The sequence below is a fragment of the Cnephaeus nilssonii genome, assembly GCF_951640355.1.
Source record: "Cnephaeus nilssonii genome assembly, chromosome: 22".
In the NCBI taxonomy this organism is placed as follows: Eukaryota; Metazoa; Chordata; class Mammalia; order Chiroptera; family Vespertilionidae; genus Cnephaeus; species Cnephaeus nilssonii.
In genome coordinates, this window is record NC_137093.1 from 4,042,911 (window position 1) to 4,069,655 (window position 26,745).

Consider the following 26,745-nt stretch of genomic DNA (forward strand, 5'->3'; position numbering starts at 1 on the left):
TGTGACCTCTAACCCAGGAAGAAGACGACTCAGGAACTAACACAGCACATAGATGTGATTCCAAAATAGAGATTTATTTATTAAGAATTATTTAATGTTTGCATAAAAATCACCAATTGTTCCTCATTGGGTTTTTAACACACATGAATTCTTTGGGGGTCCCTCTAGTCACCCCAACACTTTCAAAATACAGCTCTTGTTAGTGCCAGGAGGGACAGTTAAGGCAGCGAGGTGTTTCCGGGGGACTCGGCATCGGGAGGGCTCGTGGTCTCCCCTCTGAGAGAACACACATGATAGGTAGTTTCTTAGGTGGGGCAGGCAGTCCCTGAAGAAAATACTTATGCAGAAGAATGCAAATTCAGTTACTCGTACCTGATAGCTTTAAAATAAAGTCCCCTTGGTCAAGGTCATCAAAGGCTTGCTGGTTGTTTTCAACTATAAAAAACTGTCTGGAAAAAGACAGTAGGAAAGAGCGGGGTCTATGCTGACAGCGCTGTGAGGCTGGGCTGTGCAGCCATAGGGCACACAGCGGTCTGCTTAAAAAAATCCTGTATGATTTCAAATCAGACTCCTCGTGGTCCTTACACGATCCGAAACATCACTGCACCAGATGCTCATTTTTAAAATGAGGTGTATGACAGGGCTCCCCCAGGGTCATGCACCACGTGGGGGGACGGGGACAGAAAACCCTAGGACTTGACTTATTAGCAACATTAACTGATTTTTATCACACTGAAATGAAGGCAGCCGGTCTGTGCTGCCGTGGAAGTAAAGGTGATTCAGAAGTAGGGTGGTTATTTATTGCTCTGTTAGGATAAACCCCAAAAAATGACTTTTCAGAAACCAGGGCCGTCCCCTGCAGCCCCAGCCGGACTCTGGGTCGCTCTGGGGGACGCAGCCCAGGCGGCCTCCAGCTTGCTTCACAGTGATTCTGGCTCGTCTGTTTCTGGGAGTGCGGCCGCGGGCACGCCTACACCTTGTAGTTGAGCTCGGCGTTCATCTTGGTGTACATCTCGTAGATGACGTCAATGGTGGCCGTGTAGTTGACCAGGAACAGGCGGACCTTCTCCAGGCACTCCTCCTCCGTCACGTTCTGGCCCTTGGAGAGCGCTTTCAGGAAGTCGGACTTGTAGGGCGCGGCATAGAGCGCGGCCTGGGGGCGGGCGAGAGGAGCGGCAGTGTTAGGGGGCCGACCCACCAGGCCAGGCACGGCGGGGCTCCGTGTTGGGCAGGGGTCTGCGCTGACTGTAGCATTCAAAGGGACAGGTCTATTCCTGTCTACCCCCGTGAGGGACGGCAGGACGGACTCCAGCTCTGGGGACAGACAGACCTGGGTTCAAACTCCAGCTTGTGCCGCTGACTAGCTGTGAGCCTTGAGCAAGTTACTTAGCCTCTCTGGGCCTCCAGTTCATCATCTGTAAAACCGGGTGGCCCCGGCACCCATCGACTGGGTGGCTTTCGGGCGGACTAAGGGAGTTGTGCAAAGTGCTCAGCACAGGGCCGGCACACGGGATGAGCCGCTCCCTCTGGGTGAGCCTGCGCCGGAGAAGGTGAGCTGCTTCTCTGGAAAACCCACTTCCTGAGCAGGGAGAGGACCGCTAATCCGTGGCCTCTTTGGTCCTTTAGGAGGCGACACTTGCCTCAATTTCAGGGCCTCCTGACACTTGAAAAGATGTCAGAGAATCAGAAATTTACAGAATTTCAGAGCCAGAGGGAAAAGTGTGCCACCAGACAGAAGGGCTACGAGTTGGATGGGGCGAGGAAATTACGAACAATAACAGTCATTATGAAAATAGTAGCAGTTCTGATACACTGAGTGCGAACCATGGGCCAAGCACCTGAGACAGATGAACGCGTTTCCTTTTCACAATGAGCCTTGGCGGCAGGGCCTACTTTACACCCGTTTGAAAGACAAGGATGCTGAGGGTCAGGTCATAGCATCTCAGTGTGACCTTGAGCAAGATACTTAACCGCGCTGAGCATCAGTTTCCTCATCTGTGAAAGGGGGTAAGGACGCTCCCACCTCATGGTGCATTGGCGAAGACTGCACACCATGGACGGCTGCCTGGCCAGCCTCACAGGACCTGCTGCTGTTACCGAGGTGGGGGCTGCGCGGTCCTAGCGGGAGGGGGAGGCTCCCAGCGAGGGGCCCTGTCCCAGCCCTGCCAGGGCGGGTGGCCCAGAGGTAGAGGTGTCCACATCCCGCCTGGTGACTGGCTCTTCCCGCCCAGGGCCTGTGCCGTGTGGGAGAGACCAGCCATGAGGCCCCTCCTGTGAACGAGGCTGGGCGGGCGGTGGGAGCTGCAGAAGGCGGGGTGGCCACGACATGGGCGAGATGCCAGGCCATGAGGCAGGGCGGCCAGTGACAGCGTGCGGCACCCGAGGGCCTCTCAGCTGGCGCCCCCGGGCCCTCAGGTAACAAGGCTGGTGCTGAGGCCCGTTTCCGGGAACAACGGCCAGCGTCACCCCAACACGAGCCACCAGGAGCCTGCGGGCCAGCTTCCTTTCAGCGGTGCCCACGGGCTCGGGGCCTCCTGCCCCTCCCTGCCCAGGGTGAGGAGCTGGGCTGAACCTGAGGGCCGACAGGCCAGCCCACCATCACCCTGACGTCCTCAGAGTCGCGGCCAGGGCTTCTCCCTCCCCCCACATCGGGCCTCCTAGGACGAGGCACCTCAACAGAACATCTAGCGTGACGCCTGCGTGGCCACGAGCACCGAGCGTGACGTCTGCGTGGCCACGAGCACCTAGCGTGACGCCTGCGAGGCCACGAGCACCGAGCGTGACGCCTGCGTGGCCATGGAGGGGGCTGTGAGGCGGAGCCGCGCACAGTGCCCGAGAGAGGCCCTCAGCGCACCAGCCCCCCAGGCAGGGAGCCCTTCCTGAGTCCCGGGGACGGACGCAGGCTCCGAGGGCCACAGGAAGGCGTGGTGGGGCGAGGAGTGGGCCCCACAGCTGGGAGCCTCCAGGGCCGGGACGAGGCGGGCTCCGGGCTCACCTGGAAGATCTTCTGCACGATCCAGCCGTGGTACTTCTTGAGCGCCATCTCGTAGGCCTTGGTGGCGTTGACGCGGATGAGGTTGGGGTGGCTCTCGTCCCGCTCCCCGTCGCAGATGCTCTGCAGGAAGACCTGGATGAAGCGGAGGCCCCTGCGCCCAGGAAGGAGACACAGGCCCGTTAGGACGCCCGCTCCTGCGCACGGCAGGCCCGGCTACGCTGAGTGGAACACCTACTGTGAGCCGGGAACATGTGCACACAAAAGCAGGTGGCTACTTATCAACCCCATTTTATCTTTACACCTGGCTTCCATGTAACGTGACCTCCGGCTCCACACAGCGTCTCCCAAGCACCTTGTCGACACCAGGCCCGGCTGTGGCTGCTGAACACGGTCCCTGCTGGGAGGTGGGGTCTGGGCCTGCCTTGTCCGTTTCCTCACGGAGCTGCAGACAAGCCAGCCTCTCCTGCCTCTGCCAAGCCTGCTCTGCCTGGGACCTCCCGATCAGCCCTGGAGACTGCTTGGCCGCCCTCCTCCAGGGAGCCCTCCCTGACCTCTCTGCTCCAGGCTCTGAGATCCTGCGTTCAGGATCCACCCACCAGACCACGACCCTAAGAGGGTCCGTCCTCATCTCATTGGCATCCTGCTCGCGGCACCATGAACAGCACACAGCAGGTGCTCACTCTGTGCTCACCTTGCTGGCACCCTCCTGCACCGCCCTCCGGCAGCCTGGCTCTGCCCACACCCATGTACACACACACCATCTCACTGGTCTCAACAGCACCCTCTGCTTCGCTCCTGAGAAACCCAGATCCTGCGAGAGGATGGATGGGCCGAGGGCCTTCCTCGCTCCAGGATGATGACACCAAAGGTGAGGAGCTGGTGGAGCAACTGCTCACACATGCCGTTGGGGGTCAGTTACAGGCCACCTGCCCCGATGCCCACACGGCCACCCCCTCCAGGAAGCAGACTCTCCGTGCTCCATTTTATCAAAGAAGCGCATGCTTGGGGGAAGGCGGAGCTGGCTGTGGGGGGTCTGGGCAGAGACAGGGAGGCGCACCCCTCCTGGCTCCAGGCCCCAGAGAGAAGCAACCCTGGGACGTCTGTGGGGCAGGGAGGGGCCCCTGGCTCACGGCCCTGCGGGCTCTGGTGTTCGCACAGCTAAAGGAGAACTCTGTGGCCGGCAGAGAGCAGCACAAGCTGAGCAAAAAGCTGCCTGGCCTCTCTGAGCCTCGGTGGCCTCATCTGTAAAATGGGAACAACTACATATGGATTCAAGTGTTTGCTATGGGGACAAGATGTGTAGTGGCTGCGAGCATTGTCAACTCCGCGGTAAGATCATCTAAGTTCAAATCCCTCATCAGGATACCGTCCCCCCGACCAGTGGTCGGCAAACTCACTAGTCAACAGAGCGGCAAACCGCTGCCCCAGACCACAGGACGAATCTGTGCAAATTAGATAGTTCCTTCTCCCTGAGATGCTGTATTCCTGTCAAGAAGCTGTCATCATCCACAATCTACCAATGACCCGCCCTGGAGAGGCCATCTCCCGCTCGGTCCCAAGCCTGCCCTGCGGCCTCCTCTGTGAGCTGGGATCACACCACTCCCAACGCACAGCACGTGAAGTACGGACAGGGCCCATCGAGCTCAGCACGACGCCCGGCCGGTGTGGCTCAGTGGTTGAGCATCAACCCAGAACCAGGAGGTTCAATTCCCGGTCAGGGCACTTGCCGGGGTTGCAGGCTCGATCCCCAGCAGGGGGCATGCAGGAGGTAGCCGATCGATGATTCTCTCTCATCATCGATCTTTCTATCTCTCTCCCTCTCCCTTCCTCTCTGAAATCAATAAAAATATATTTTTTGAAAAAGAGCTCAGCAAACGCCCAGCTGTGTGCGGCCTGCTCTCCCCTGACGCTCGGGACGGGGAGCGACGCCAGCAGGCAGCCCTCAGCCCTGGGTGCTTTTCAGCAGCCACGAGCCAGCTCAGCACAGGTGAGGGAGACGAGTGACCTCCTTCCCGCCGGGCGGGCCCGCGGGCCGCAGCAGGGTGGGTGGCTGTCCCGGGCGGGGCGGGCCCGCGGGCCGCGGCAGGGTGGGTGGCTGTCCCGGGCTGGGCGGGCCCGCGGGCCGCGGCAGGGTGGGTGGCTGTCCCGGGCTGGGCGGGCCCGCGGGCCGCAGCAGGGTGGGTGGCTGTCCCGGGCTGGGCGGGCCCGCGGGCCGCGGCAGGGTGGGTGGCTGTCCCGGGCGGGGCGGGCCCGAGGGCCGCGGCAGGGTGGGTGGCTGTCCCGGGCGGGGCGGGCCCAGGACTCACAGCCATAGCCTGCCACCCCGGCTCATCACCTTTTCAGCCACATCAGCGCCAGTGTGGCCCCCACTTTGGGCCACTCTGCTCCATACATTTCCTTCTCCGCCTCCAGGATGTTCTGCAGGGTCCGGAACTTGGCCGGGTCGGTGTTGTACACAGCTTTGATTTTCTGAAAGGGAGCACACGGGGTTTCTCCTTGGAAAAGCTGTCCCCACAGACAAGCGGCTGGCACGCTGTGGGGGGGAGCACCCACCGGGCCTCGCTCTCCTCCCACCAGTGCCGAGAACGGCGATGGGGCGTGTGCGACAGGAACCCGGGATGCCCCATTGCCTGAGCCACCCCCCTGAGCGCTGCCTTCTTTGATGCTCACAGCAAGCCTCATGTGGCGCTGTCATTACCCCAAATTGCAGATGGGGAAACTGAGGCTCAGAGGGGCAGTGAGGTGCCCACGGTGACACAGCGGGTTCCTGTCTGCCTGGCATGGCAGCGGGGTCCTGCACAAGCTGGCACCAGAGGCCACATTCTCCAACCACGGCGGACAGCACCTCAGACACAGTGTCTGAAGTTTCACCGTGTGGACAAGTAGAATATGCTCTGAGGGTTCAAAGATGTCCGGAAACAAGGCTCTGAGTGGAGCCGGCAGTTTGGGCCTGAATCCCACCTCTGCCATGTCCTTGCTGTGTGACCTCAGCTGAGTCCTTCAACCTCTCTGAGCTTCCTCATCGGTAAAATGGGGATGACAACAGAGCCAGCCTCAAAGGCTGCTGGGATGAAGAGATGAGATAGTGCAGGGCAGCCAAGCCCGCGGCCAGGCCCTACACGGACCCTCAGTGCCCTGAACTCCCAGGACTGAGGAAGGGAGGGCCGGGCCCAGGCACCATGGGCTTCTGAGGTCAGTTATTTGGGGAGCGGATATAGGAACCAGCAGGGTCCGCCTGTGGTCCCGTTCAGGCTGGGACTAGGAGGCATGACTGCACAAGAGCCTGCGTCCGACTCGGAGGAGCTAGGGGCCACGCCCGTCCTGCAGGTCTCCTTCCCAGCCCTCAGCCTGGGAGCTGGCGGCAGGGAGCGGCCCGGTGACGGGCAGGCTTAGATTCCCGAGGCGGGTACCAGGGTCGCAGCTGCCAGCGCGACACGTACCGTGATGTTACCGCTGATGTCCGCCTTGATGGGCGTAAACACTGGGGACCCGAGGCAATCTGGGGAGAAAACGAGAGAGGTTTAGATTCCCGAGGGTCAGGAGGCCTGCGGACAGGAGGGGTGGCACTTGATGTGTTAAGGGAGAGGCAGAGCTGTTTTCAGGTGTTAAAAAGGCTCCTGGGCAGGTAATCTGGCATGCTGGGCTCCAGGTGAGACCACTTTCCTGCTGCAGGACTTGTGAGAGCCTTTAAAATGCAACCCCTTCTGTCCACAGCACCCTCCACACCACAGCAGCGTCTCCCACAGACCCTCTGCAACGATGGACCCGCTCTGGATCTGCCATGCAGGCCACACGTGGCCACTGAGCACTTGAGATGTTTACCTCTCATTCCTTTGAATTTAAATAGCCACCTGTGGCCCGTGGCGACCGTATTGGACAGCTACCCATCTTGGCCAACATCTTGGCCAACAAGGCGGATCACTGCTAATGAACCAGCTGGCCAGGAGGCAGACTGAGGAGTCATGAGGTGGGAGAAGAGGGACCAGGTTTATTAAAGTCCTTCTCATTCGCCAGCTTATAAGGAAGAAACGAGTCTCCACGGTCCGGAGACTCTGCATAAAAGCCCAGGAGAACACGCCAGCAGCGGCATCAGTCACGTAACAGACCATGAACGTGGCCGTGACACTACGCTGCACGCTCTGGCGTGGGTGAGTATCCCTTTCCCTCTGAGCCTCAACTTCCCATCTAGCAAATGGAGCAACAGAACCGATCACAGAGGCGCTCCGAGGATGACTGAAAACAGTCCACTTCCAAGACACTTGGTGTTCACCTTTGGAATCAGAAGATGTTCTTAACTGGACGTATCTTTCATTTCTTGGCAGCTCATAAAACAACGGAGCACCCTAAAGTAGGTGAGTTAACGAGATGTAAGCCTGGAAACTGGCCGTGCCTGAACTCCAGGCTCCGCATGAAATGTGAGCAGCCTGTGGCCTGCGCCTGCTCCTTCCCCTCCTTTGTGACCCACTTGGCAGGCTGGCACGGGGATCAGAGACACCCGCCCCCCCAGGTCAGAGCTCCCTGCTAAGGGCTCGGCACAGAGGAACCATACGGGGAATGGCCAGCTCTCCGCTGGGCAGGCTCAGTGCGGACTTCACCCTCAGAGCCTGAACACACCTGCTCAAGCTGAGCCCAGAGCCCAGGGGACAAAGATGCCCGGGCAGGCCACCGTGGGTACCAAACCCACAGGAGGAAAACACCGGGGCCCATGTCCCCTGCCCCGGGCCAGGCAGGGGCCTTGGTGGGCACACCAACTGAGTGCAGGGAGCAGAGGGCTGGCGGAGGGACGTCTGCAGGCCAAATGCCATCCAAGGTGACCCAGCACACCTGGCCGGCCATCTGGAACATTCTAATCGCAGCTATTACTAGTCAAAAGAGGTGTACTGAGAAACGGTATTGGACACTGTAAGTGAAATACTCCACACCCAACGGAAAGAAGGTGGGTGAGGGATCCAGACACACCAAGCTTGACTCCTGGCCCGACCACTCCCCACGGAGCCGTCTCCTCGCCTGCGTGCCTCGCTTCCTCACATGGCGAACGGGGCAGTCATCGTACTTACTTCACAGGCTTGTTGTTGGGATTAAAAATCGTGCGTTGAATTGCTTAGCAGAGTGCCCAGGGCGTGCGCGCGCAATGAATGGACTTTGATCACTTTGGTGACTGTATTGTAACTAGGGTCCGTCCCACGGGCCAGCAAACGCCACAGGCGTCACCCAGCTGTGCGTGGAAGCTCCCAGGTCCCACCTCACACTCAGCCTCGCCCCTAACACCTCTACTTGCCTTCTTCCTGAGGCCCCATCAGGACTGGGGCTCTGGGCACAGAACCCTCAGGCTGAGCGGTGAGCCCTCCCCCCTCAGCGACTGGGCCCGTCTCTCGGGCCTGGGGGAGCAGACACACCGTCGCTGGAGCCTGCCCAGGATGGCACGGGGAGCTGCCCCGAGGTGCTGGGCTGCAGGGCTGAGCATCTAACCCTGGGCACTCTGGCCCCCGGGACGGGCCTGCTAAGCGCTGCCATGACGTCGCCAGCGACTCCTGCCCTGGGATCTCGCCTGACGTGTCACGGACCCCATCCTGCAGAGGCCAACCTGGGAGGTCGTGCGGCCCGCTGGCCCGGGGCTGTGTCCTCACTTACTGCTGGCTCCCACAGGACAGCGCGTCCTAGGCTTCCAGAACAATGGAGGGAGCCCGGCCGGAGGGGCTGAGGGGGAGCGTCGACCTCTGAACCAGGAGGTCATAGGGACGGTTCGATTCCCAGTCAGAGCACGTGCCCGGGCTGCAGGCTCGATCCCCGGTAGGGGGCGTGCAGGAGGCAGCCGGCCGATGATTCTCTCCCATCATCGATGTTTCTATCCCTTCCCCTCTGGAATCAATAAGAAATGTAAACAATCATGCAAGGGAGCCAAGATCGCCTCCGCCAGCCACGACTCCCCTCTTGACGGTGCAGCCCGGGGGCCAGGCCGGGGTGTGACGGGCCAGGTGGGGACCCAGCCCTTCCAGAGGGCGGCTGCTCTCAGCTCCAGCCGATGGCGTCACATCCTCCCCTTCAAAGTGCAGGGTCCGAGACAGCAGGTGGGCGGGCAGATGGCCGTAGGTGTGAGGGCAGTAAGACAGTAATGGTAGAAGCCAGGCAGCAGGTGTAGGAGTCTTCACTGTAAAATTCTTTCAACTTTTGTTGTATGTTAAAAAGGTTTATATGAAACTAGAGGCCCGGTGCACAAAATTCGTGCACTTGGGGAAGGGGGGTGTCCCTCAGCCTGGCCTGTGCCCTCTCGCTGTGGGAGCAAACTGACCACCAGGGGGCAGCTCCTGCATTGAGTGTCTGCCCCCTGCTGGTCAGTGCACATCATAGCAACTGGTCGTTCCGCTGTTCAGTCAATTTGCATATTAGCCTTTTATTATAAAGGATGTCGGGAAAAGTATCAGGATTTTTTTCTGCTCATGAAAGCCATACTTCTTCCTCCTGCTTTTTCTCCGAGTCCACGGGGTGTCACAGCGATGGCAGTTACACGTGTAACTGCTTGCCGGCCATGTGTCCCATGGACTTGCGCTGTGAGAGGGCGGGGACCGGGTCACCTTGGTGCCCGCTGCATCCCAGGTGCTGGCACCGAGCTGGACCCCAGTGGGTGCTTAGATGGCATCTGTGGCATGAATGGGTGAGCAGATTGGGAAAAACGTGAATCTAAGGGCGTAGTTCCTGCCAGGCAGTTTCTCGCAGTTCAGACTGACCTGAAGCACTGGTTCCGAACACCCATGCAATCAAGGCGGCCGAGGCAATGGGGGGAGGGGGGGCTTGGCCCTCTGCCTCCCTGTCTGTGATGAGGACACTAGTGGGACTCCCCGAGGGCTGCTGCGAGGGGGCGTGGGGGGCCCCCACCTGTGCATCGCGAGTGCTCAGGCCCAGGCCACGACGCTGACTGCTACCTGCTGATTTCCTTTCTTTCTTTCTTTTACTGTATTTTTATGGATTTCAGAGAGGAAGGGAGAGGGAGAGAGATAGAAACACCAATGATGAGAGCGGATCATGGATCGGTTGCTCCTGCACACCCCCTACTGGGGATCGAGCCCGCAAGCCGGGTACATATTGAACCTGGGACCCTTAGTCCGCAGGCTGACGCTCTATCCACTGAGCCAAACCAGCTGGGGCAAGGCGTTTGTGTTTTGTTTTCCTGACAGTGCGCTGCGTAGTCCAGGACGCGCCGTGGTCAGCGGGAGCCGGCCAGTAGCTGTTATTATGCCGTGGCCACCACACAGGGACAGAGCTTCTGCTCAAGTGTGCGGTGGGGATGTGGGGACTAAGGTGTATTTCTGGAGCTGGGAGGGGAGCAGGACAGAGGTGGGAGTGGGGGGCGGGAGAGGCAGGAAAGTACCCCGGAATTCCCCTCCATGCGGGACAGGGAGGCACCTCTCTGTACACATACATGTGCATGTGACGTCAGCTGGGAGCATCGGCACATGAGCCACGTGACTGGGGGAAGCGGTGCAGTGCACCACAGTCGGCCGGTTCTGGGTTCGAATCTCGGCTCTGATGCAACTGTGGACAGGGACGTACCCGCGCTGGGCTCAGCCCTCCTTGCCACAGCCCAGAGGTGCTGTGCAAACAGGAGGTGCTCGGAGCAGCTGGGCTCACGCCTGTCTCAACGCGACCCGCCGAAGGTTCTGGGCCTGTGCTTGTCTTTGGCGCCGTCGAGGCCGCCGAGCCCAGAAACGCCAAGTGACCTGCCGGGTCCCACCGCGGGAGCCCAGGCCGGTCCCACGGCCTCCTGGCCTCTCTTCCCAGAGTGCCCCCATCGGTGTGAGGTCAACAAAAGGGAGGCGGGGGGCTCTGCCAGGAAAACCGGAAGGTGATGTTCATCCCAAGCACACGGGCCTGTCCAGTAGTTTGAACTCAGCTGGCCCTGCTGCGGGCGGCGTGCATGGAGCGTGACCAGAGCGACAGTTCCAGCAGATTCCCCAGCCTTCCCTTCCCACAGAATGCGGCCCTGCCCAGGCCCTGCCCAACGTCACCTTTCTTGTTTTACCAGTTTTACGGTTGGTTCCCCAGACTTGTTTTTTTTATCGTCAGCAAAACAGGCCTTTAAAACGCCACCCAGAGCCGCCAGGAGGGAGGGAGGGAGGGGGCTGGGCTTGGAGGGTTTTCTAATCCTCCTCTTACCCCCAGGAAGGAGGAAGATGTGTCAAAGACAAACAAAGTAAAAACAGAAAACAAAAGAAAAACCAGACACGACGCTCTCATCTTCACAGAACCAACGCTCAGAGGCGCAGAGGCTGCGCACGGCCGGCCTGGGTTCTCTGGAGCATGTTTGCTGAGCACGGAGGTTTTCCTAAGGCCGCGGCTCCACCAGGAGGCATAAGAAGAAGATCAAGAAATCGGACTGGAAAACCCAGAAACTCATGTGGAGAAGCCCCCTCACCAGTCAAAGCCCAACAGCACCCCGGTGGGGGCAGGGTTGGCAGTGTAACGAGCCGCACGGCCCGCGATCCATCGCCTCTGGTACTGTAAAGAGCTCTCACGCCAGTAAAAAACCAGGCCTATCGGACAGACAGGCCATTCACAGAGCACATGGAGACCCAATCTCAATACTAAAAATAAAATCAAAACCAATCTCTTCCACCTACCAAACCTATGCACACTCCGCCTTCTCTAGCACAACCCATCGGAATGGAACAAAAAGTCTCTGCGTTGGTACAGGAGGCATCTGTGGGTTTCTAAACAGGCCACCGGCGAAAACACGGCCTCTGATAAAGGCGTGGCCCAGCGACGTCACTACATGGCTTTACACAGCACGTCTTCAGGTTCTTAGTAGAGCTTTGCATCATTTTTTAAATATATTTTTATTGATTTTGGAGAGGAAGGGGGAGAGAGAGAGAAACATCAATGATGAGAGAGAATGACTGATCGGCTGCCTGCCTCCTGCACGCCCCGCACTGGGGATCGAGCCCACAGCCTGGCGTGTGCCCGGACTGGGAATCGAACTGTGACTCCTGGTCCATAGGTCAGCGCTCAGCCCCTGAGTCACGCCGGCCAGGCTGCATCATTTTTAAAAAACTCCTCCTTAGAAATGTACACTTGAAACCTACATGATCCTATTAACCAATGTCACCCAATAAATTTAATAAAAAATAAAATAAAACCTCCTCTGACAGGTGGCGGCACTGCCTCCTGCTTGGATTCCGCTAGAGACTTGGAAAACAAGTAACTGTCACCCGCCAATAAGGGGAGACAGGCCGCTCGAGCGAGCATTTGGGGACGACCTCTGACTGACAAGCTCCGACCTCTGACAGCTCCGACCTCTGACAGCTCTGACCTCTGACAGCCCGACCTCTGACAGCCCAACCTCTGACAGCCCAACCTCTGACAGCCCGACCTCTGACAGCTCCGACCTCTGACAGCCCGACCTCTGACAGCTCCGACCTCTGACAGCTCTGACCTCTGACTGACAGCTCCGACCTCTGACAGCCCGACCTCTGACAGCCCGACCTCTGACAGCTCCGACCTCTGACTACAGCTCCAACCTCTGACAGCTCCGACCTCTGACAGCCCGACCTCTGACAGCTCCGACCTCTGACAGCCCGACCTCTGACAGCTCCGACCTCTGACAGCTCTGACCTCTGACTGACAGCTCCGACCTCTGACAGCCCGACCTCTGACAGCCCGACCTCTGACAGCTCCGACCTCTGACTACAGCTCCAACCTCTGACAGCTCCGACCTCTGACAGCCCGACCTCTGACAGCTCCGACCTCTGACAGCCCGACCTCTGACAGCTCCGACCTCTGACAGCCCGACCTCTGACAGCTCCGACCTCTGACAGCTCCGACCTCTGACTGACAGCTCCTACCTCTGACTACAGCTCCGACCTCTGACAGCTCCGACCTCTGACAGCCCGACCTCTGACAGCTCCGACCTCTGACAGCCCGACCTCTGACAGCTCCGACCTCTGACAGCCCGACCTCTGACAGCCCGACCTCTGACAGCCCGACCTCTGACAGCTCCGACCTCTGACAGCCCGACCTCTGACAGCTCCGACCTCTGACAGCCCGACCTCTGACAGCCCGACCTCTGACAGCTCCGACCTCTGACCTCTGACAGCTCCGCTGGACGGGGACCCCGGCACTTCCTGCTGGGGTCTCTGCTGCAGCCCAGGCGGCGGGACTGCCCGGGAGCGGGATTCCCCGGGAGCGGGCAGTCAGCACACGCCACACAGAATCACTCACTTCCTCTTTCCGGCTTCGACAGCGTTGGGAAGCACGGCCATCTCGCTCTGAGCCAGACCACACACATCTGGAACCCTCAGCCTGCCCCTCAGCCTGCCCCTCAGACAGCACCTCTTACAGCGGGTGGTGTCCTCACCCTGGGCAGCTAACTGGGTCCGTTCCCGCCCCTCCCGCTGCATCTCAGGAACAGTCTTCATTTTGAAACACAGAGCGGCCGCTTTTAACACACGCAGCTTCACGTTCAGCCTGTGACTCAGGATCGGACACCTAAGCCCACCCCGACGACTCGTTTCACCAAGGACCAGGATACCGGGGCACGCCGTAGGAGTCTGGCTTGGGGAGGTTCCATTTCAAATTCAACGTTTATTTTTCAATAGCTGGCTCATAAGGTTCCACTGTTAGACATGGGGGGGTGTGGCGGGGGGCAGGTTATCTCTACAGTCCTGGGTTACAGGGATCATAATGGGAGGCACTCAGATTACAGCTGGTGGAGATGAATCATTCATTACCTGCGGGTGTGGGGGTGCTGTGTGTGGGGTGCCGCGTGTGCGTGTGCGTGCGGGCACGTGCACACCCCATGGCTCAGTTTGCAGTAAGGCCTACTTTGAAGGACAAGAGCCCTGAGACTGCCCGCCTTCCTAGAACCAAGGCCTCCTCTAAATTCCACCCTCTAAAGAGGAAAGAATGTTCACAAAACATTCTAAAGTGTTGCTTTTAAAAACCGCCTCCTGCCCTGGCCGATTTGGGTCAGTGGATAGAGTGCCGGCCTGCGGACTGAAGGGTCCCGGATTCGATTCTGGTCAAGGGCACATGCCCAGGTTGCGGGTTCGACCCCCAGGGGGAGGCGTGCAGGAGGCGGTTGATCGATGATTCTCTCTCATCGATGTTTCTATCTCTATCTCTCTCTCCCTATCCTTTCCTCTCTGAAATCAATAAAGATATATTTTTTTTAAAAATCGCCTCCATGACATGCCAACTCCCTTTGTCCACAGCCGCCCCTTTTGGCAAAAACCAGCCTTGCGTTGGGAACGCAGTGGAAATGCCTTCTCTGCCTGCTGTGGCCTGGGAGAAATTACCCTCTGAGCTCCAGCGTCCTCTTTATAAAAAGAGGTTAAAAATGGGCCCCACCTCATAGGATCGTGGTTACAGGAGAGTCTACAAACTAAGGGCTAAGCAGTTTCTGGCCGCTAAGATGTTCAATTAAAAAGAAGGTATTCGTTATGCTTGTTGTGGTTATGATTATTATAAGTTTTATCATCATTTTCATCTTTCTCAACAGGCAAAGCGTTTGTTTAGAGGAAATCTAGAGAAGTATGATTCCAGTGATTAAGAAAAGGAGCGGGAGGGCGGGCAGAGAGGCGGAGCGAGAAAGTGGTGCTGACTGATGGGCCGGTGTGAGTAAAATGAGCAGGAATCCTCGTCATAAAACTATGACTTCACATGTATTCCAGGCCATTACAAAGAGCGCTCTCTCTGGGGCGGGGGACAGGAAGCCGGGGAACCGCGGTGCGGGAAGTGAGTGCTTTCTCAACACGGGCGCCTGATTGGCTGCCTGACCGCAGAGCAGAGCGGGCTTATGGGACCCTGGAGAGGACTGATGCGCTGTAACGACTTTTACAAGCTCGGATACAGTTAACACCGCAACAACTAAAAGGAAATTAAAAAGGCCCGGATACAAGTAGCACTGGAAGAATGTAACAACAGGAGTTAACACCCGCCCAGGCCGGTTTGAAACTGAAATAATGAAACCCAAGGCCAGAGCCCCCTTCCATTCTAATCAGCTCACTGACAGGCCGTGTCCGCACTCAACACAGAGGCCTGCCTGTCCGTCTCGGGAGACTCCCGGCCCCTTGGCGTGTGCGGCTCCCTGGCTGAGGGCCAGCGGCTTCAAAGCCGGGGGGGGGGGGGGGGGCCACTTTCCAGCTGTGTGACCTGGTGACCCCTCACCACTCTGAACCTCAGCTTCTTCGTCTACAGAATGGTGCCGATTCCTTCTAATTCGTGAGCCAGGATAGGGCTGGAAATGCGGTATCGGCCGGTTCCACGTTTGACGCACGGAACCGCTCAAAACAGGGACTGCACGAGCGATGACAGGAGTCACACCCATATTCTAGAAAGCCCCTTGACCGGCATTCTTTCCATTCCTTTCAGCTCGGCACTGGCTGGGCACCTCTGCTCTGCCAGGCACACTGCTGCGCCCTGAGCGCCGGCCCCCGCCCTGAGGGATCCACAGGGCACCGCTCTCCCGGCAGCGCTGGCGTGGACCCACACAGGTGAGGACCAGAGGCAGGGGCTGACCTAGCAAGCGGTTTCCCTCCTGCTTCTCCATCTTTTCCCTCCGGAAGGAGCGGCCGGACCTCGGCCCCTGACCTCAGCCCCTGACCTCAGAACCAGGCTGTCCTCAGCCCCTGACCTCGGCCCCTGACCTCAGGACCAGGCTGTCCTCAGCCCCTGACCTCAGCCCCTGACCTCGGCCCCTGACCTCAGCACCAGGCTGTCCTCAGCAGAGGGCCAGGGGATCTAATCCCCATCACGGGGGGACAGTGCAGACGGCGCCTTTGGCTATGACAGAGGAGGGCGCCGAGCGGGCCTCAGACGTCAGCAGCCAGGCAGCTCGGGGGCAGCTGGTCACAGACCCAGAGGCAGCCTCCCGCAAGGTGCTTTCCCAAGGGCTGCGTGGCCAGGGGGCCGTTTCTAACGCCCCGAGGCCCCTGTCCCACCTGAGCAAGAATGGAGTGATTCTGGGCACCGAGCACCCACATCACTCCGGGAGGTCACTCCACCCCCCGGGAGGCCCTGCTTCACGGAAGGCCCGGAGCGAGAAGGGGGTGGACACAGCTCTGGCCCCACCGGCCCAGGACTTCAGTTTGGCTCAGCTTCATGCCCACACCCACGTTTCTTTCACCTCAGGTGCTCGAGCACCGACTGCAGCGGACAGCAGACCCAGTTCAAAGTGGCTTCTCCCACTGAGACTCAAAGCAGCCCCTCACGGGCTGTCCCCGACGGCCAGGCGAACACAGCGGGGCCAGCAGCAGCCCTCTCGTCTGCTGCCACTGAGGTCTGAGCGCGAAGCACCCGCGTGGCATCGGGCACACAGCAGGTGCCCCAAAGGCTAACGAGCCCTCACGCACTCGCGAGTGCACCTCCAGCTGACGGCAGGCATCTGCGGCAGCTTCCCATGGCGAAAGCGTGCGCTCGGCTTCTGCGCCCACCACCACCTGCTTCTTCCTGCTGCAGCCTCCCTCCCAGGAGCAGTCTACACCCGCGGCAGACTCCAGCGCTCAACCAACACCAACCGAAATGACGACTGACCTGCTCTAGAGAGAGGGCTAATGTCGTTTGTTTCTCTTTCCTAGGATATTCTGTATAAAAAACAAAACGAACAGGTATTTGTATAAATTTAAAAACAAAAACATGGCACAGATGTCACTGGAAGGTGCTTGTTGAAATGGAGTGTGGGAACCTTTCTTTTGTTAATCCTCACCCGAGGATATGTTTCCATTGGTTATTTTAGAGAGAGTGGAAGGGAGGAGGAGAGGCAGAGAGAGAGAAACATCGATGGGAGAGAGACACATCCATTGGTTGCCGGCCGCACACACCCTGACCAGGGCTGGGATGGAGCCTGCAACCGAGGAATGTACCCTTGACTGGACTCGAACCTAGGACCCTTCAGGCCATGGGGCGACGCTCCATGCATTAGCCAAACCGGCTAGGGCAGGCAAGGGGAACTGCTTACCCACAGACCAGGGGGTGCGGCTGGGCTGTGCCCAGGGGCTAACGCAATGTGCCAATTAAAGGGGCCGACGCACTGGTGACTTCCACACCCAGGCACTCCAACGTGAGTTCCAGTAAGCAGGATGTGGGCCCAGCTCCGCAGGCCAATTATGAAGCACACGCCTCAGAAGAAACTTGCGTGTCTGGTCCGTGCTCCCAGCATGTTGGTCACGTCGCCGTGGTGGCAACACAAGTGTTCAGTCACCAAGCAGGCTGGCTCCACAGGGTCTCCTCCTCTGCCAGACCGGAAGGCAGGGCAGCAGGCAGGCACAAGGGCACAGCACTCATAAGGAGTCCAGAGGCCGGAGGTCTAGTCTGGCTCTATGGTCACTCACGGCTGTGTGACCCTGGGCAACTCCCCTAACCTCTCTGGCCTCTGTTTCTTGGCTGTAAGATCAGATGATGGTGTGCTTCGGGCTGCCATTGGTCCCCCAAAATAGAGCAAGCACGGAACCAAAGGGATGGAAAACCATTCTTTTGGGGATTATTCTAGGACTAATTGAGTGCCAGATACCTGGACCGACCAATTCAATGGGCATCCATTTAATTAAGCCAAGAGGCCTGAATGAAGAAAAATGCTCCTGGAATTCCGATCTCAAGAACTGAGAGGTCAAACACATTACCTTCAGCTCCTGCATCTTCGGTTTCTCCCTGAACAGTGGGAGCTAACAGGTGTCCTCTCATGCATCAACTCTAATTGGCCTGCCCTGGCCGGTGGCTCAGTGGTTTGTGTCGGGCTGCACACTGAAGGGTCTTGGGTTCAATCCTTGGCCCCAGCCATGGTGCGTGCGGGAGGCAACCACTCGATGTGTCTCTCTCACATCAATGTTTCTCTCTCTCTCCCTCTCTCCCCCCTCCCCTCCCTTTCACTCTCTCTAAAAATGAATGGAAAAAATATCCTCAGGGGAAGATTAACAGTGACAACAAAAAACTCTAATTGACCCAGAGTGGTTGTGTTAAGACACCAAGCCCAGCCTGGCTCAGTGGTTGAGTATTGACCTATGAACCAGGAGGTCACGATTTGATTTTTGGTCAGGGCACATGCCCAGGTTGTGGGCTCAATCCCCAGTGGGGGTCGTGCAGGAGGAAGTGGATCGATGATTCTCTCTCATCATTGATGTTTCTATCTCTCTCTCCCTCTCCCTTCCTCTCTGCAATCAATAAAAATATATTTTAAAAAAGAAAAGAAAAGCCCTAGCCGGCTTGGCTCAGTGGATAGAGCGTCAGCCTGCGGACTGAGGGGTCCCAGGTTCGATTCCGGCCAGGGGCACATGCCTGGGTTGCGGGCTTGATCCCGAGTAGGGGGCATGCAGGAGGCAGCCAATCAATGATCCTCTCTCATCATTAATGTTTCTGTCTTTCTCTCCCTCTCCCTTCCTCTCTGAAATCAATAAGAAATATATTAGAAAGAAAGAAAGAAAGAAAGAAAGAAAGAAAGGAAGGAAGGAAGGAAGGAAGGAAGGAAGGAAGGAAGGAAGGAAGGAAGGAAGGAAGGAAGACACCAAGTCTGTATCTGGACTTGAAGGGGAAAACTGTATCGTGATTGATTAATAATGTCTGCCGTAGGCACAGGCTATGAATGATGTATTATAATTTGGTCATGTATTGTAATTTAGAAAGGGAAAAGCAAAACACTTTTAGGAAGAACCCAGAAAACATGGAAGTGGAACCAAAGGCCTTCACTCGGAATCCAGGCACTGAAATAGCTCCAAGTCTCTGCACGTGACAGGCGCCATGGAGTCTGGGCTTCGGGAGAGACTTCCTGGGTGAGGGGCCCTTAGCTGATTGCTGAAGGACAAGGGGAACCCAGCCAGGCAAAATGCAGGTGGTGGGCCCGCGATGTGCTGTGCCAGGCTCCAGAGGCAGGGCTGGCCTGGACCTCTGGTGGGAAATGGCTGCAACACAGGTTCCAAGTCGGGGCAACAGGGAGCCATTGAGGCTTCTAGCCGGGGGAGGTGGTGACAAGACTAAATGGCATCTAAGTCTCTCACTTCCTCTCTGCCCTTCCTCCGCCTGCCAACGGGCAATGCTCTAGAACAGCTGGAAAACTGACCTAAAAGATGAGCGAGCAGGCCTCACAGAAGTCAGTGGCAAGCTGATCGTCAGAGATGAGATCCAATTACGGGGTCAAGGTGGAGAAAGATGAACAAACTGGCTGGAGCGATTCAGCCCACAGATAAGGAGGAAGGGCTGGCCCGAGATGCTCTGAGTCACATCTGACCTGCGCCCAGAGCATCAGCATCCGCCCAGCCAGCCAGCCCTACCACAGACTGCACCCACGGAGCCTTAAGAAATATGGTGCTCTCCCGAGACTAGAGTCACATCTTGACAGCTATTGTCCTGGTGTGCTAGAGTTCTCGGAGAGAATCTGCTGGTCTTGATTCACTGACTTGGGCAGTAAGTGCCCCTGGTAGTGCCCAGATCAGAAACGGGGGGGTGGGGGGGGGGGAAGAAATATGGTGCTCTATTAACTTCACTTCTGAAAATTAGAAATAACAAAAGAAGTATGCAGAGAAATAAATACGAGGATGTTCACTGTAGCGTTGTTTAACAGAGCAAAACGTGAGAAGCAATGTGATTTTCCAACAGCAGGGGACTGGTCGAATGAACTGTGGCCACAGTCAGAGGGAATGCTCAGCCGCTATGAAAAAGATGATTGACACGGAAAGATGGCCACGCTACAGTGTTAGGTGGAGAAGCAGCTGATACATTCTCCCTTGGAGATCGATAAACAACGAGACTCGGGGGGAAAACCAAACACTCTGAAATGTCAGCAGAGATTCTCGCCTTGAAAAGCCCTCCTCACAAGGCCGCCAGAGGACTAAGTGAACTACTCCACCCGGAATACTGAGCACATAGTAAGTGCTCAATAAACGACAGGGCGCTTTCCACTGATCATTTCTTCCTGTTCAATTTTCCTTCGAGAAACAGATCTCCCTTGCAAAATTACATACTTTTTAAAAACACAGCTTTCAGCCCAAAGCTGTATCTGTACCGAGAGCAATGGCTCTCACCCAGGGGTGATTCTGTCTCCTTACAGATATTTTTGGTTGTCACAACTTGGGTAGAGGTACTCCTGGCATCGAGTAGCCGGAGGTCAGGGATGCTGCTAAACACCTCACAAAGCGCGGGAGCCCCGTCACAGAAAACGGTCCGGCCCCAAGGTCAGCAGTGCCGCAGACAGACACCCCGACTGGGAGGGAGCGGCCACGGCCATGCCTTCCAGACTTCCGGCGTCCATTACCCCAGACCGCCTCCATCAGGAGCCACACGCGCCACCCACATCACCAGGTGACCAGACACTCCCACGGTCTAGACAAAGCCCCTGTGTTAGAACTGACCGCGGTCTCACTCGACCCCTGAGCCCTAGAGAAAGGCCATCGGTGGGAGCACCCTCTTAAAACTTGAACCTCAGGAGAACTTCTCCCCAGAAGAGCATAACGGCTCACAGTGGATTGTCACTTTTTTAGATGCTGAGCATTATCCTCCTAGGCCAGCCCCGAGGCTTCTGTGTAAATGGCGCTTCTGTCCACAGATGTGACGGGCACGGCACGTGACTCGCAGCCAAGACAAGGGTCCTTTGAGATCGGGGAGAGGGAGGAGGGTGCTCTTCAGCCCTGGCACCAGCTCCCTGCTGGCTCCAGCTGCCACCATCCACCCCCTTTCCTCTAAAACCAGCCGGGTAATCGCATCCAATGACGGGACTCCCATGTGCAGAACTATGGGCAACCTTGCCGAGGTAAGGGCGGAAAAGGCCTCAGGGCTGCCTCAGGTTCTCCATCCGGGCACTGCTACCATTGGGCTGGATCAGGTCTTTGCCCCGGGGGGTGGGGGGGGGCTGTCCTGTGCACTGTAGGTGGTTCGCACCATCCCTCACCTCTCCCCACTAGATGCCAACAGCAACTCGTCGCACCTTCCCCCGCCCTCCGTTGGGAACCACGAGCTTAAACAGATGCTGGATCCTTGTCGGGGGCAGGCTGCTGTCCTGCAAATGTCCACAGAACCAAATGGGGGACTGTCCCAGGCACGAACAACTCCTCCACGCGAGGCCGGCTACCTCCCGGACCTCAGCCTGGAGACTCAGGGCTACGGCCACCCCGTGTGCCGACAAGGAGAGAGCTCTGTGCATTTAGCACCAACGGAGACCTACGATGTGCCAGGCACTGTCCTGACACCGGGGAGGCAGCGATGGCCACGGGTCTGAGGACCATACAAACCAGGCCATTAACCTGGTTCAAACCGTGATTAATCATCTACTTACTACATGAAGGAGCCAAAACTGGCTCCAGGAACTTAAATAATAACACCCGCACCCGCCCAGCGAAGATCTTGGCACTAAGGCCACACGGTTTACACACACCACTTCCTTTACTCCGGCCGCTACCCCTGGAGATCAGCACCCCCATTTCACAGATGGGGACACTGAGGCCCAACTCCAGGCAACCACAACCACCCCAGAGCTCACGCCACTGTAGGAACTACTGCCCCCAATGAGCCCTGGTCCCCACTGGCGGTCAAGTGACCGCCCGGGAGCCAAATCTCTTCAGTCTCAGTGTTAGGGTTCTGTCATTGGTAGGGTTCAGTGGACTCTGCCCTGGGCACTGGTGTCCTCCTACCAGGCCACCAAGTGAACTCACAGGTCAGGGCACAGGGCAGGTCCGCATGGAAGGGGAGAAAGCAGGGGCTCGGGTTACACCCTGTGCCCAGGACCTGACCGCAAAGGGCCGGGGCACCGGCACTGTCTTCTATTTCCCATTTTCCATCCAGGCCTGGGCTGGGCTGAGGGAGGTGGGAAGGAGGCTGGCATTGGCTTAGGGACTGCCTCCCAGCTGCTGAGACCTTCCTGAGTATGACAGCCGGGGGAGGGGTCTCCTTTACAGCCCAAGCCCAGCACCCTGGGTCTGACATCACCCCACAAGGCAGCCCCCACCCCCAGTCCCCACCTCTGTTCTAAATGGAGAAAAAACTTCAGGTGGTTCCCCTAGAAAGGAGGCCTCCAGTTTTGTGACTCATTTTCAAAACGCCCCTCCTCACCCTGCCCAGCTTCCTGCCTTGGAGTGTGTGTGTGGAGGGGGGAGGGGGTCTTTGGTCTGGAATGGGGGCATGCTGTGGGATGAAGGGTTCACGGGTCCCCCGCGGGAGGGGCTGGGAGAATTTACGGAAAAGGGAGGGAGTTGACAGCCATTCTAAAAGGGAGGGAATGATGGGGTGCAGAATGCGGGGTAGAGGAATTTGAGGGAGAAGCGGCGGGAGGCTTCCGGGAGACGGGGGACTGCAGAACCGGGGACGTGGAAGAGAAAGGGGTGTTTGGGGAAATGGACAGTCGGGGAGCCCCGGGGAGTGGAGCATGGGGGTCCCCTGGTGGGTACGGTGGAATGTGAGGTGTCTGGGGAGAGGCAGGGATGGCTGTCTGGAGCTGAGACTGGAGTGTGGGGGGAGACGGAGGGTTGAGGACCCCCGGGGAGAGGGGGGAGGATGTGACACGAGGGGAAGGTGGTCAGCGGCCGGAATGGGGCGCATGGGGGTGCGTGGAGAAAGGGGTCGGGGCCCGGGGGACGGGACTGGGCAGGGCGGTGCGGGGTCCTCGGCTGCCCTCCCCCCGCCCAGCTCGGGCTCGGCTGGGCCAGGCTCACCGAAGAAGGGCGGCAGGTGGGACACCGCCTCCAGGAAGGGCCCGGTCTCGATCTGCTTGTCCGCGGGCAGCGGCTTCAGCAGGTGCTCGGCCAGCAGCGCCATTTCGGGGTCGAGGCCGGCGGTGATGCCCCAGCCGGCGCCGCGGGCGTCCACGCCGCCCCCCCGGCCGCCGCCGTCCGCGCCGGGGCCGTCACTGCCGCCGGCGCCAGGGCCGTCACTGCCGCCCGCCGCCGACTCCGGGGACGCCAGCGTCGCCACTTCCGCCCGCCGCGCCCGCCCGCGGAGCCGAGCGCTGAGCGCCGCCCGCCGGCCGAGGGCTAAGGTGCCCGCCGCGCGGCCCCGCCCCGCCCGCCCGCGCCCAATCCGCGCCGGCCGCCGTGCCAGCCTGCCCAATGGGCGCCCGTCTCCGCGGGTCTCCGCGCCTCCATTGGTCGGGGGGCGGGACCGGTCAGCCCCCGCGCGGAAGCGCGCGAACGGGTGGGTCCCGGTGCGCCCGGGTGCGCCTCGTCCAGGTGTGTCTCCCGCCGCCCCCGGGGGGCTGGGTCCCCGCTGCTGGGGGCGCGGCGCTGCCCCGGATAACTCTCCGCCCACAGCAGCCCAGGCCACAGCCCGACCCAGCCGCACCCTCAGGACGCCGGGTCCCGCACAGCCTGCCCTACAGCCGAGGACCTGCGGGACTCATGGGGTCACATCCTTTTAGCTCCAACCAGCGGGGAGACGATGCTTGTCCGACAAGGATCCCCACCCCCCCACCCTCCCCACCCTCCGGCTCCGGTCCCAGGCAACACAGCCGCGTCCTGAAATCTTGGGTCCAGTCTGACCTCAGCAGCCCAGTGTATGATCCAGCGCAACCACCACCCGGCAGGACACTTGTGTCCCCAAACCTACTCTGACTCCCACCTCCCAGGAAACAGGGGGCACAGTTCACTCAGCCACACCCGCTCAGGGGCTTGTGTCCTAAACCCCATGCCCACCCCCTCCAACAATCCAGCCGGCACAAGGCTGCTGAGAGCTCGGCAGCAGGGACGCAGCATCCCTGCTCGCATGGAGCTGACGGCCTAGGTGGGGAGACAATATGACACACAAATAACTGAGACAATGGCGGACACCGACAGGTGTAAATGAAGAAGTGAAACAGTGAAGTGACAGTGCACGAGCAGGGGCATGGCTGAGACAGGATGTAGGGTTTGGGGGCAGTAGGTACCTTTGAAGAGGTGACTGCATTTCAGCTGAGACCTGAAGTAGGAGGCAGCCAGCGTGGCTGGAGCCTGTGCAAAACTTAAGGTTGAAAAGAGCTTGGTGCGTGCAAGCAGCCAGGGGCCCAGGGGAGGGAGGGGTCGCAGCTGAGCCCAGCGTGTGGAGCAGGGGCTGGGGTGTGCTGGACTTAGCAGGGGGGGTACAGGCTTGGATTTTATCCTAAGGGCAATGAGAAATGCCAGAAAACTCATGGCCAAACCTTATTAGGATACTAGAGGCCCGATGCAAGAAATTCGTGCAAGAGTAGGCCTTCCTTCCCCCGCTTGCCGGCACCGCTTCCCTCTGGCACCCAGGACCCTGGTTTCCCTCGAAGACCCAGCTTCTTCGTCTGGAAGGTCATCAGGAAGGACATCCGGTCTAATTAGCATATTACCCTTTTATTATTATAGATTTTCAATGTAATCTTTCAAGGGGCAGATGAGAGAAGTTTTCCAAATCAAGGACATGAGCCAAGTGCAGTGAGGAGGTGAGAAGGACTGGGGGAGACAACGCTGTCATCTCTTCTTGCTCAAACCCAAACGCTGACATGCCTCATCAAGCAGCTCTCCCACTGACAGGCCGGGTCATCAGCCGGCTTGTTCCCACCACACCCGGCTCGCCCCCTCCCTCAGGCACCTAAGATACCATCTCAGCCTCCCCACACCTGACTAGGGCCGGACAACGCCCGCCTTTCAGACACTCCATCAGTTCCAGAGATCACAGCCCACACTGGGCCTCCTGCATCAGACAACACCCCGATTTCTCAACTTGCGCCATCCCCGCCGAACCGCCAGAGACATGACTGATTGAAGAAATTCAAGCCTAGAAGAATTCTCTCGTCATAGAGCATAATTTGATATTCCGACATAGGTCATTGCTCTGGGTTAATAAAATGCCTTTGAAATGTGTTCATTATTTCTTTCTCATGGTTTATGATGGACCAGGGGCCAAGCTGGTAGTATAAATGGATGCTGTGAGCTGGGGTTACACAGTAAGGAGTGGTGGGAATCGTGGAGTACTGGGGATCACATGGCATATCTGAAGGGCACTGTGGCCCGGCCAGTGTGGCTCAGTGGTTGAGCATCAACCCATGAACCAGGAGGTCACAGTTCAATTCCCAGTCAGGGCACATGCCCGGTTTCGGACTCAATCCCTATCAGGGGGCTTGCAGGAGGCAGCCAATCAATGATTCTCTGTTATCATTGATGTTTCTCTCTCTCCTTCTCCTGTCCTCTCTTTGAAATAAATAAAAACATTTAAAAAAACACAAATAAATAAAGGACACCGTAGCTGTTCAGTTGGCCACTCCTGGCTCAGAGTTGTGAGCATTTCAGATTTCTCGAGACACAGAAGAAACCTAGATTTGAGGGTAAAATCTCATGATTTTTAGATGTTGGCAATTAATTCAAATTAAAAAAAGAAACAACACTAGGTAAGCCACACAAAACATTTATTTCCTTTTCTTTTGACACAATCTCAAATTTACAGAGAAATTATGAGGACAATTCAAAGAACTTTTTACTCCTGAACCATTTGGGCATAAGTTGCTGACACAATGCCCCGTATCTTATGTGCTTCTTGCTATTGGGTGTCGCTGCCTAGACCCTCTCAGTGGGCAGAATCACACTCGCGTGTGCACACAGACGATGCACACTTACATCTATCTACATGTGGAACCTGTTTCCATACTCATCTACCTGCATGGAAACCAAGTTCACCCCAACAGATCCAACTTCAATCCACGCCACAGGGTTAATTCTAGCCTTTCTCCCTTTCCATATTAATGACTCCCTCTGCTGACCGTGGGGAGCCTGGTATTCCCACTGATTTTAATCTGTTCATTTATTCGACCAACCCCCAGTGTGTAACGATTGTTATCGGCGCTGCCCTCCCGACAAGATGCCCCTTACAGCCCACGCAGGCTCTGACCCCCATCCCAGGCTGCCTGTCCGTGAGGATGCCTTCCTCACTCACATGAGCGCTGGCCACTCAACCTCGGTCCCTTCACCACACTCCTCACCCCATTTGGGCTCTGACTCCCCTCTGTGGACCAGCATGTACCCCCCACCCCCACCCCCATTGCTGGTGCTTACCTTGCTGGGACCCATCTAGTGGGTTTGGGGTTGAAATTTTTTTGTTTTGTTTTTTCGTTTGTTTGCTTTTTTTGTTAATCCTCACACAGGATTTTTTTGCATTATTTTTAGAGAGTGGAAGGGAGGGAGGGAAAGAGGGGGGGGGGACATCAATGTGAGAGAGAAACATCGATGTGAGAGAGACACATTGATTGGCTGCTTGCTGAACGTGCTCCACCTGGGCCAGGGTGGAACCTGCAACCCAAGCATGTGCCCTTGACCAACCTGACCCTTCGATGTGCAGGCCGGTGCTCTAACCACTAGACACATGGGCCAGGGCTGAATTTTTCAGTTGTTCAAGAGGAGAAAGGAAGACAAGGGAAGGGAGGGAAGGGAGGGAAGGGAAGGGAGAGGTGGGAAGGGAAGGGAAGGGAAGGGAAGGGAAGGGAAGGGAAGGGAAGGGAAGAGGAGGGAAGGGAAGGGAAGGGAAGGGAAGGGAAGGGAAGGGAAGGGAAGGGAAGGGAAGGGAAGGGAAGAGGAGGGAAGGGAAGGGAAGGGAGAGGTGGGAAGGGAAGGGAGAGGTGGGAAGGGAAGGGAAGGGAAGGGAAGGGAAGGGAAGGGAAGGGAAGGGAAGAGGAGGGAAGGGAAGGGAAGGGAAGAGGAGGGAAGGGAAGGGAAGGGAAGGGAAGGGAAGGGAAGAGGAGGGAAGGGAAGGGAAGGGAAGGGAAGAGGAGGGAAGGGAAGGGAAGGGAAGGGAAGGGAAGGGAAGGGAAGAGGAGGGAAGGGAAGGGAAGGGAGAGGTGGGAAGGGAAGGGAGAGGTG

General features: G+C 57.9%; 1 protein-coding gene across 1 annotated transcript; it reads right to left on the reverse strand.

Annotated features, from left to right (window-relative positions):
* Positions 1-60: 60 nt before the first annotated feature.
* Positions 61-22,910, reverse strand: GLTP (glycolipid transfer protein). Its single transcript, XM_079762861.1, has 5 exons — positions 22,615-22,910; positions 6,436-6,494; positions 5,331-5,464; positions 2,996-3,146; positions 61-1,153 (listed from the first exon to the last, which is right to left on the reverse strand). Exons 1-5 carry the CDS (start codon positions 22,715-22,717, stop codon positions 971-973), a joined length of 630 nt encoding a protein of 209 aa, XP_079618987.1. The 5' UTR covers positions 22,718-22,910; the 3' UTR covers positions 61-970.
* Positions 22,911-26,745: the final 3,835 nt, after the last annotated feature.

Coding starts and splice junctions, on each gene's coding strand:
- GLTP (XM_079762861.1), bottom strand. CDS start 22,717: ATGGCGCTGCTGGCCGAGCACCTGCTGAAGCCGCTGCCCGCGGACAAG. Junction 3,147..5,330: donor GCGCTGATGTGGCTGAAAAG/GTGATGAGCCGG, acceptor TCCTGGGCGCAG/GGGCCTCCGCTTCATCCAGG. Junction 1,154..2,995: donor TCGTGCAGAAGATCTTCCAG/GTGAGCCCGGAG, acceptor GCCCGCCCCCAG/GCCGCGCTCTATGCCGCGCC.